At 40.0% G+C, this 11,724-nt stretch overlaps 1 protein-coding gene across 8 annotated transcripts; it reads left to right on the forward strand.

Moving 5' to 3' along the window:
• Positions 1-2,874: 2,874 nt before the first annotated feature.
• Positions 2,875-10,918, forward strand: cnbpa (CCHC-type zinc finger, nucleic acid binding protein a). 8 transcript variants are annotated; one of them, XM_057857149.1, is made up of 6 exons: positions 2,970-3,022; positions 3,913-3,966; positions 4,221-4,347; positions 4,479-4,547; positions 4,676-4,871; positions 9,944-10,918. In XM_057857149.1, exons 3-6 carry the CDS (start codon positions 4,224-4,226, stop codon positions 10,059-10,061), a joined length of 507 nt encoding a protein of 168 aa, XP_057713132.1. In that variant the 5' UTR covers positions 2,970-3,022; positions 3,913-3,966; positions 4,221-4,223; the 3' UTR covers positions 10,062-10,918. The 8 variants fall into 8 exon arrangements, with proteins under 8 accessions (XP_057713123.1, XP_057713153.1, XP_057713132.1 ...); XM_057857180.1 differs by having other exon boundaries at positions 2,975-3,022; positions 4,482-4,547; XM_057857140.1 differs by lacking the exon at positions 3,913-3,966 and having other exon boundaries at positions 2,875-3,022.
• The last annotated feature ends 806 nt before the right edge of the window (positions 10,919-11,724 follow it).

The raw sequence follows: 11,724 nt of genomic DNA on the forward strand, positions 1-11,724 counted from the left end.
ACACTCTATAGACCCTACCCACCGACGTCACAAAACCACGTGCTCGCTGTATGGTTCCGCCCACTTGTCCGTCATTTTGTCTCTGTATTAGCATTGGTTTCAATTGATCGAGGAATTTAAAATGCATTTCATGGAAGACCCGGTGCTTTCTGATGCCGTAAACTCACTGGATGTGTTGCATAAAAGGCGTTATGTGGAAAAGCTTCGTTCTATACAGTCGCCAGATCCATATTTGATGCCTAAATCGATGATTTTTGACCGGCTGCCTTCGCCGTCTCTGCCTGACCCTGATATTTACAACTATCTTGTCCACACAAAATCAGCCTATTCTCACGAAAGTTTGAAAAACTTTAAGAGCTTGGAGGCTTATAAATGCTACGTTGCTGGTTGGGTGAAACAGGTCCTCGTACACGAAAATTCGGCAGGAATCTTGTGCTCGGAAGGTGAGTTACGAAATTTTCAATTCAAAATCTTTTGTTCTTGCTAACATCCACTGTCGAGTCTAATGTATTTCATGTCATTTGTCAATGGAGCTAGGGCTTTTAATGTTTATATGGATTAGCGATAGCACTCTCACTACATACATACGTGTATGTTGTCGGTGATTAGCCTAGCAATGATCTTAATTGTGGTTGTCAGCCCAAAACCCTCTAAATATATATTAAATGCATCTTACCAGATATAAAATGACTACTACATAATCTGTGGTAATCGTTTGGAGCCCAGTTTTCTCGTCGAATTGCAGCAGCCCATCTCGCTCTCTTCTCTCCGGGTCTCTCGGAATCCGGTAGAACTTCAAGTCTCTCCGTCTTCTCCGTCTATCTTCTCTGTTATTGCAACCGACCGCCACACACGCCTTCACCATTTTGATTATCAATGTTACCGAGCAGAAAAACACGCCGTAAATAGGAGGAATGTACGTAGCCGTAACAGGTCAACACTATGTGTTGACGGACAAGTGGGCGGCACCAGTCAGGAGAGCGGAGTTGTGACGTCACGTGGGTAGGGTCTATACCAGGGGTCCCCAACCTTTTTTGCACCACGTACCGGTGTTATTTGGGTCTTTTTTTTCACGGACCGGTGTTCTGACAAATTTTGCAACCCATCAAAAATTGCAACGATGCGGTTCTGCGCATGCGCGTAACGTTAAACATAGCCGCAAAATGCGCAAATGCAGCGATTCCAAAGTAAACACTACAAACTTTCTTGAAAGAAATGAATATTAACTTACGTTTGATCATGGAAGGACTTGTAGAAAAGTTCTCCTCAGATTCATCCTGCCATGTAAGCTTCACACAACAGCTGCACACCGCGCTCACCATTAACGACTTCGCCTTGTCGTTAAACATTAATTAAGAAGCCCGCTTCACAAAGATACGATGTTGGAAATTGTAGCAAGGTTTTCAACGCTCTTGTCGCGATGTCAGGATATTCCAGAATGACTTTAATCCAGAACCTTGGTAGAGTTGTTGTCTCAAATGTACGTTTAATAAGGTCGCCGTCATTTGCGATCTCTCTGTTTATTCACAAACGGGTCACGAATCCACTCCTTCGCAGTTTGTGGGTCTCCGAGGTTGTAGGCTCGTCAGGTGCCCTTTCGCCGTAAAAATATTTCCAAAGACGTCTGTTTTCCTGTTATCTTCGCTCGTGTGGGGGCTAATTATTTCCGGGAACAAATGTGCTGCGCCGCGGCATAGTAATACGCTATTACCGAGGACAAGCGCACATAGATATATTATATACACAAACAAGATGTACTGCTAGCAGTCCAATCAATGGACTTCTATGACAACATTGTAATCTATCCCGTAGTATTATATCTAGAGTAGACAGAGATATTGGTGTGTTAAGCAGGGGCACAGGGTTAATTCGGCCAGAATGAGGTCGTTATTAAATTATTTTTTTCTTTGCGGCCCGGTCGCAAATGCGCCACGGACCGGTACCGGTCCGCGGCCCGGCAGATGAGGACCCCTGCTCTATACTGTACCCAACGCAGAGAATATATAGCATTTGCAGCCACCACACAGAGTCATGGTTGCACCACTTCCCATCATGCATTTGGGCAGAACAGTTAAGTCGCTACAGTATCATTTACTGAAAGCTCAACAAATACACTAGATGGCAATATTTAGTCACAATATACAAACTCATATTTATCCTTTAAGAATTACAAGTCTTTCTATCCGTGGATCCCTTTCACAGAAAGAGTGTTAATAAAGTTAATGCCATCTTGTGGATTTATTGTTATAATAAACAAATACTGTACTTATGTACATTATGTTGAATGTATACGTATATCTGTCTTTTCTTATCTTTCCATTCCAACAATAATTTACAGAAAAATAAGGCATATTTTAGAGATGGTTTGAATTGCGATTTATTACGATTAATTAATTTTTAAGCTGTGATTAACTCGATTAAAAATTTTAATCGTTTGACAGCCCTAGTTAAATGTACACCTTATGCCTAATACATACATAAGACAATAAAACAGAATTGTTGTGGAACTCAAAATGTTGACTGGACAGTTATGGACTATGCACATTAAATCATTAGTAACATCAAATATTACACAATACACCAAAGTATATCAGTAGCCGTTTCTGATAGTTTTCCCCTGACCTTTTTACTGCAATATGAAAACCTGAAATTATTGCTTTTAGTTTTGGCCACCCCAAGATTTTAAGTGGCCCCATCTGGCCACCCCTATGAAAAATTTCTGGAGGCGCCACTGTACATTTCATTCACAAACATTTTTCGAATTTTGGACATTGGGTATTTACATACGGGTTTGCATTCTAAGGAAGAAAGGGCAGTTCTGCCTCAATGATTGGTTCATTCATAGAGGCTGGGTTCAGACATACTCGTATTTGATTGGCTTTTAAGAGAGTACAGGACCAATCATTGCGTAGATTTTTACTGGCTTCCGTGAATGACAATTCAGGAACTCCTGCTCATGCTCACACCGCATGTAGCGCAAAGAAGGAGGCGTAAACACTGACAGAGCTTTATAGCTAACGAGGTAAGTAATACACACGAACAGTGTACTGCGTGTGATTTACCACATACCGATGTCGAACGTATAACAAGTATGACGTTATATGCCAAGTGAATGTTGCACGTGGTTGCTTTCGCTTTCTTTCTCGGTTTGAGCGCATTTGCTGAGCGTCGGGACCTCAGTTAGGCCTGATAATAGCAGGCCATCACGACGACTTTGGTGTGTTTTTTTCTGCGCGGGAAATGTCGATTCTGTGTATATATTACCGCTGTAACTAAACGGGAATCAATCGTTAAAAGGGTTCACTTGACTTTACTGCGTTTGAACATTTTTCCTGTAGGAGACGGAAGCTGTATCGTCGTCTGAAGCGTGCATCTTGTTCGTGATAGTGCGGTGAAGTGCTAGCGTTGGTTAGCATGAAGCTCTGCTGGCTCGGTACTGCGCAGCAACATCAACGTGACTAGGCCCATGTTAGCATAGCTTCAACCTTTAGCATTGTTTTCCAACACCGTCGAAGCCCCTCATTCTTGTGTTCGGGGTCGAAACGGATCTTAAAACAAAAGTATTCACGTTATCTTTAAAAGTTTTAATTTGCATGGAGTTGGGCACTTGTAAAAAATAACACTGCGTGCTGTCAGAACTATTTTATTTGGCACTTTGCCTACAACGATGCTTTCATTTTGAATGTGCTGATTTAGGAACGTGGATAGATTTAAACAGTTTTAGGTGCCGTTCTCACTCAGTGTGAAAGCCAACCTTAACCTGGGTTTGAAGCAACACGTTTGTTTGCGTTCATCTAAGGTCAACGTGATGCCTGCCAAAATGTCATTTAACACGTTCACTGTTAGGTACTTAAAATGAGCTGCTTGATTGACAGATTAACCCACATTTTTTTCCTGACTTGATGTCTTCAGCGCCATCAGCAAAATGAAGTTCATCAAATGGCACTCACAACATGATTCCATACTGTAAGTTAGTTGGACAGTTGTAGATTACGTCAAAATCCTCACCCTGAAGCAATACCCTTGGTGGCAGTAGATTAGAAAACCCAAATCCAGGACGTAGTATCGTAGATGTTGACTTTTGTTTCGATCCAGGTGCATACATCTGTTTTTAAATTCAAAGCTTTGGCCAAAAGTTTGGTTCCCAGCAATGGAATTTAATTGTTTCAGTGGCATATATGTCAATGTCAGGGCTCGTATTCATGTGTTTTTCTGTTTAGGTTATGGAGATGAGCTGCAGCAGCGAGTGCTTTGGATGTGGCCGCTCAGGACACTGGATCAAACATTGCCCCAATGTGTGCGGTAGCGGTTCACGAGGACGTGGACGAGGCAGGGGACGATGCAAGGGTACTATTTTATTAAGGCCAGACCAGCAATAAATTGAAATCAAGTGTTGTCATTGCATAATTATAATGCTTTTCTGGAGAGAAGTTTAGTCCTGCTTGACAGTTTTAATATTTAAGCTCTCGGTGTTTCAGCAGACATGACCTGCTATCGTTGTGGCGACCTAGGCCATATGGCGAGGGACTGTGACCAAACTGAAGATGGTGAGCAATGCCCTCTGCTTAGTTGAGATGGCAACTGACGTTTTGATAACACCATTGAAGCGCCATGTCAGTTAATACCTCTTGGGAAGCTGTTGACACTTTCACCCCCTCCCTCCTTGCCTGCTCAGCATGCTACAACTGCCATAGGACTGGCCACATTTCTCGTGATTGCAAGGAGCCCAAAAAGGAGAGGGAGCAACTCTGCTACACTTGTGGCAAGTCCGGTCACATGGCCCGGGACTGCGATGCAAACGAGCAGAAATGTTACTCCTGCGGCGGCTTTGGCCACATCCAAAAGCTTTGTGACAAGGTGAAATGTTACAGGTGAGTGTTGGCTATTCTGTCCTATTGTCCAGAAGAGGTGTTCCCTTGAAAAGCAAAATCTTGACTAGCATAAAAATATAAATTTACTAGGGCTGTCAAACGATCAAAGTTTTTAATCTAGTTAGTCACAGCTTAAAAATTAATTAATCGTAATTAATTGATGCCATATTTTTCTGTAAATTATTGTTGGAATGGAAAAATAAGGCACACGATGGATATATATATTCAACATACTGTACATAAGTACTGTATTTGTTTATTATCACAATAAATCAACAAGATGGCATTAACATTTTTAACTGTTAAAGCGATCCATGGATAGAAAGACTTGTAGTTCTTAAAAGATGAATGTTAGTACAAGTTATAGAAATTTTATATTAAAACCCCTCTTAATGTTTTCGTTTAATAAAATTTGTAAAACTTTCAGTCAAAAAATAAACTAGTAGCTCGCCATTGTTGAAGTTAATAATTACACAATAGTGCTAAAACCCATAAAATCAGTCGCACCCAAGCGCCAGCAGAGGGCGACAAAACACCCTAAAACACAAGTAACAAGTGCACATGACACTGCTGTCATTTTAATCTGTTTGAGCGGGGCATGTGCGTTAAATGTGTCAAATATTCTAATGTGATTAATTTTTAAAAAAAATAATTGCTGCCTGTTAACGCGATAATTTTGACAGCCCTAAAATTTGCATATAAAATGTAATACTACCCCTGACTAAATTGCACTTCTACATGCAACAAAAACATACATTTGTTATATTATTGATAGCACACGCTTTGGCTTTGACAAAATGTAAATCTCCTGCAAATAGTTTGAGAGATGGACAATTTACATCTTCATTTTTAATGCCCCTGTATGTTGGAAGATCAACATCCTTCTCCCGTACACTGCTGCCACATTAGTAAGTAGGCAAGGCTACTATAGCGCACTGGAGTTTGACTCTTCTATGATCTCCCACTCTTCCTGGAGTCTAGATATTTTTCTAGAAATTGTGTATAGAATGATATCATTTACAACACTTAATGGCGTACCGCATGCATGCTATTTTTAGACCGTGACGTCGCATCGTAAAACGGAAGTAAAGTAGAAGTGGGACATTATAGACCCGCCCTCGCATAGAAGCAACATAAATTCTACTTCTTTTCTCCGGTGATCTTTCAAAAACGAACATGCTGATCACACATTGCTTTTTTGGAACTTGTAGAAACGACTCTAGACATTACGACACATGAAGGATGTTTTCGTATACGTTTCCGGAAACCAAAAACTCAGGAGAAAAAATGTGAAGACCGAAGCAACTTGCGCGGACTTTAACACCAGCACGGTGAATCCATTCACATTTCATTTGAAGTAAACATTTTGTTGGGTTGGCATGGTCTTTCAGAGGACAAAGAGGTAAGCCATTTTTATATTTTTAACTTATTTTTTTTGCGTAATGTTGTGCCGTACTGCTTCTGTCTGACAATGAATGAATGAATGACTTGAAAAGAATTACAATGGTATCTGACTGCCACTGTTACCGTTTGTTTTATATATATATATATATATATATATATATATATATATATATATATATATATATATATAAATTAAACAACTTTAGTAAGGGGGAAGTGTAAATTATAGAATTAAGGTTTGTTATAAATGAAAAAATTAAGTGTTCGTTGGCTGTCACTGAGTAGCATTTGCGATCGCTACACAAAGCTAACTAAATTACCCCCAAGAACGGTCAGAGACGTAGGAAAACCTGAGGATATATAAGAAAGACTGGGCTGATGGTAAAGGATAGCTTGTTGAAACAGGAGAATGTCATTGTCAGTCGCGTCGATAAAAAAGCTAAGGCTATGCTTAGGTCGGCTCGTTTTTGTTGTTGTTGTTGTCGTTTTCAGCCTTCGACACTCAAGCCATCTCTTTAACTGAACATTTTTATGTTCTTCCACACCTTTGCCAGTGAATTTGGCACCAGGCACATAATTTTCGGCGAGAACTGGTAGGTTTAGCTCTGTAAACATCTCCTTCGTACACGATTTCCATTCATTTCCTATTAGGGAGGAACGGTGGCTTGTCCCTACTTAGAAACAGTAGCTAATGTCATGAATATTAATGAGCGGAAGTGACGTGTTGCTTGCGGTACGCCATTCAGGGGTCAGTGAAATTCACCATAAATTATTTAGGGAAATATTGCCCTCTCCTGGCAAATTTGGTCACTATATGCTCAATCCAATTGCATACCGCAAGGAACACGTCACTTCCGCTCACTAATATTCATGACATTAGCTACTGTTGCTAAGTGGGGACAAGCCACCGTTTGTCCCTAATAGGAAATGAATGGAAATCGTGTACGAAGGAGATGTTTACAGAGCTAAACCTACCAGTTCTCGCCAAAAATTATGTGCCTGGTGCCAAATTCACTGGCAAAGGTGTGGAAGAACATAAAAATGTTCAGTTAAAGAGATGGCTTGAGTGTCGAAGGCTGAAAACGACAACAACAACAACAAAAACGAGCCGACCTAAGCATAGCCTTAGCTTTTTTATCGACGCGACTGACAATGACATTCTCCTGTTTCAACAAGCTATCCTTTACCATCAGCCCAGTCTTTCTTATATATCCTCAGGTTTTCCTACGTCTCTGACCGTTCTTGGGGGTAATTTAGTTAGCTTTGTGTAGCGATCGCAAATGCTACTCAGTGACAGCCAACGAACACTTAATTTTTTCATTTATAACAAACCTTAAGCCACCGTTTGTCCCTAATAGGAAATGAATGGAAATCGTGTACGAAGGAGATGTTTACAGAGCTAAACCTACCAGTTCTCTCCGAAAATGATGTCCCTGGTGCCAAATTGACTGGCAAAGATGTGGAAGAAAATAAAAATGTTCAGTTAAAGAGATGGCTTGAGTGTCGAAGGCTGAAAAAGACGAAAAAACGAGTCAACCTAAGCATAGCCTGACCTTTTTTATCGGCGCAACTGACAATGACATTCTCCTGTTTCAACAAGCAATCCTTTACCACCAGCCCTGTCTTTTACAGTGCCCTCCATAATTATTGACACCCCTGAAAAAGATGTTTTTTAGCTTCTAATTATTTTTTTTATTCAAATAATATGGGACCTTAATGGAATAAAAGAGAAAAATCCAACCTTCAATACAAGTGCATCCATTCAGTGGGGGGAAAAAATCCCACATAAAGAAAAAATTATTTGACATTAAATAATGTGTGTCACAATTATTAGCACCCCTGGTGTTAATACTTTGTACAACCCCCTTTTGCCAACAAAACAAGGTCTGGGGACTGAAATGGCCATGGGAGGAGCTGATTTTGTGTCTGGTGAACCATTTCTGTGTAGATTTGGCCATATGTTTAGGGTCATTGTCTTGCTGAAAGACCCAGTGACGACCATCTTCAGCTTTCGGGCAGAGGGCAACAGATTTTGATTTAAAATGCCCTGGTATTTCAAAGCATTTATGATGCCATGCACCCTAACAAGGTTCCCAGGGCCTTTGGAAGCAAAACAGCCCCACAGCATCACTGACCCACCCCCATACTTCACAGTGGATATGAGGTGCTTTTCAGCATACGCATCTTTTGTGGCACGCCAGACCCACTTAGAGTGTTGCCAAAAAGCTCAATCTTTGTCTCATCTGACCAGAGCACACGGTCCTAGTTGAAGCCTGGGACCGTGTGTGTTTTTGTGTGAGACCAATATTGAGCTTTTTGGCAACAAACACTCCTAAGTGGGTCTGGCGTGCCACGAAAGATGCGCATGCTGAAAAGCACCATGAACGCTTTAAAATACCAGGACATTTTAAATCAAAATCTGTTGCCCTCTGCCCGAAAGCTGAAGATGGGTCGTCACTTTCAGCAAGACAATGACCCTAAACATATGGCCAAATTTACACAGAAATGGTACACCAGACACAAAATCAAGCTCCTCCCATGGCCATCTCAGTCCCCAGACCTTGTTTTGTTGGCAAAAGGGGGTTGTACAAAGTATTAACACCAGGGGTGCTAATAATTGTGACATTATTTGATGTCAAATAATTTTTTCTTTATGTGGGATTTTTTCCCCACTGAATGAATGCACTTGTATTGAAGGTTGGATTTTTCTTTTTTTCCATTAAGGTCCCATATTATTTGAATAAAAAAAAAACATCTTTTTCAGGGGTGCCAATAATTATGGAGGGCACTGTATAAAATAATATGGTTGTCCTACGTCATCTTTTTCAGGGGTGCCAATAATTATGGAGGGCACTGTATATATTAAATAATCTGGTTGTCCTACGTCTTTGACTGTTCTTTTTGTGTAGCGATCGCAAATGCTACTCAGTGACAGCCAACGAACACTTTTAATTTTTTCATTGTTAACAGATCTTAATTCTATAACTTATTTACACTTCCCCCTTACTAAAGTTTTTTTTTTTTTTTTTACAACAGAAAATGTAACAGTGGCAGTCAGATACCATTTTAATTCTTTTCAGGTCATTCATTGTCAGACAGATGCAGCATGGCACGTCACACCAAAAAATAAGTTAAAAATATCAAAATGGCTTACCTCTTTGTCTTCTGAAAGACATTGCAAACCCAACAAAATGTTTACTGCAGAGCTGGCGTTAAAAGTCCGCGCAAGTTGATTCGGTCTTCACATTTTCTCCTCCCGAGTTCTTAGTTTTGGGAAACGTATAAAGAAAACATCCTTCATATCTTGTAATGTCTAGTCGATTCTACAAGTTCTAAAAAAGCAATGTGTGATCAGCATGTTCGTTTTTGAAAAATTACCGGAGAAAAGAAGCAGAATTTACGTTGCTTCTATGCGAGGGTGGGTCTATAATTTCCCACTTCTACATTACTTCCGCTTTACGATGCAACGTCACGGTCTAAAAATAGCATGCGTGAGGTACGCCATTTTAAGATGCATCCATAGACCAGAGGTCATACAATGGGCCAATCGTTAAATATAATTTGGTGGCAGTCAATAGCAACAGGGAGTCTCAGATAAGCCTGTGAGCCATCGGTTGCCGACCACTGTTTTTGTTCTTGTTTCTAACCAAGCTGTTTGTCTCTTGCAGATGTGGAGAGATTGGTCACGTCGCAGTGCATTGCACTAAAGCCAGCGAGACCAACTGCTACAAATGTGGAAAGGCGGGCCACCTGGCAAAAGAGTGCACGTGCGAAGACACCGCATAATCGGTGCCCTCGGTTGCCCCTCCTTTTTTTTCAGATTGATGGTTGGTTGTATTATTTTTCTCTGAATCCTCTTCACTGGCCAAAAGGTTGGCCAATAGAGGCTAGTCCCGGGCCAGTGAGCCTCTCGATATGTAATGAAAGGGGTGAAAAAAATCTTTCTGCATTCAACACAAAATGTTTTAGTTTGGTAGCAGTGTTATGTATAATGCTTTCTTAAAGGACCCCCAGCCCCTTTCCAAGCCACTGGTGATCAGAGATGAATCAATGGGACTAAACATGGGAATCTGTAGGACCTCTGAGCTCGTTGGAGTGAAGATCTTGTCAAGAGATAAAAGGGAGTAAACGGAAACCGAACTTCCATGTATGGTTATATTTTGGTTCGTTTTAGGGAGTTGAGTTGGCCAAGGGAGAATGACATGGAAACATTTCATATCATGATGCATTTCAGCACTACATGCAGCTAAGTAGGCACCGAAAATATTTTCTCTTGCAAAGGAAAAAGCATTTTGGAGGTATCAAAGGAGCAACTTCTATTACAGAAATCTGTTTACAATTTAAAAACAACTTTCAAGGCCAAGGTTGATGTTTCCTTTAAAATGGCCTAGGAAATATGTTCTTTTTACCAAGTTGAATTCGAAACACCGCGTGCGGTTGACAGAACAGGTGAATTTGGAGTTATTTCGGAGTGGGAAGTTTTCACAGAAATCAAAAATGTTATTTTTGTACAATATCACTTAGACTACTGTATAAAGACCATTTGCTTGTACTCAGTTTTTAAGTCGGAAGGAAAGTGCAACTGAAGTCCTAGAAAATAGAAATGTAATTTTAAACTATCAATAAAGCTGGAGGAGCACGGAGATGGCTATGTCTGAATTATTTGTCGTATTGTATTTATTTGCAGCTTGTTCTTTTTTACCATTTATCTGCAGTGTAAAATTAAAATGGCTAAAATTGTTCGTCCACTTCAGAGGTGTAAAAAACACGAGTGCGACTTGAGATGCTTTAAAAAAAAAAAAAAAAAACCTAAAAAAAACAAATAGCAAGCCCTTTGCCCATTTATTCCAATGTAGTTGATATTAGCTGTGTCCACCAGTTTACTATTTCAAGTAGATTCACAACTTGTTAACAAGATTTAAAAAAGAAAACGCCCATTGGATCAACAGCTGGAGTATCAGGACTCCACTAGCAAACTAGTTCACTTTTAAGTAGGGCTGTCAAAATTATCGCGTTAACAGGCGGTAATTTTTTAAATTAATCACGTTAAAATATTTGACGCATTTAATGCACATGCCCTGCTCAAACAGATTAAAATGACCGCACAGTGTAATGTCCACTTGTTACTTTGGTGTTTTGTTGCCCTCTGCTGGCGCTTGGGTCCGACTAATTTTATGGGTTTTAGCACCATGAGTGAGCATTGTGTAATTATTGACATCAACAATGGCGAGCTACTAGTTTATTTTTTGATTGAAAATTTTACAAATTTTATTAAAACGAAAACATTAAGAGGGGTTTTAATACAATATTTCTATAACTTGTACTAACATTTATCTTTTAAGAACAAGTCTTTCTATCCATGGATCGCTTTAAGAGAATGTTAATGCCATCTTGATTTATTGTTATAATAAACAAATACAGTACTTATGTACCGTATGTTGAATATATA

This window comes from Corythoichthys intestinalis, chromosome 2 (assembly GCF_030265065.1).
Source record: "Corythoichthys intestinalis isolate RoL2023-P3 chromosome 2, ASM3026506v1, whole genome shotgun sequence".
Classification (NCBI taxonomy): domain Eukaryota; kingdom Metazoa; phylum Chordata; class Actinopteri; order Syngnathiformes; family Syngnathidae; genus Corythoichthys; species Corythoichthys intestinalis.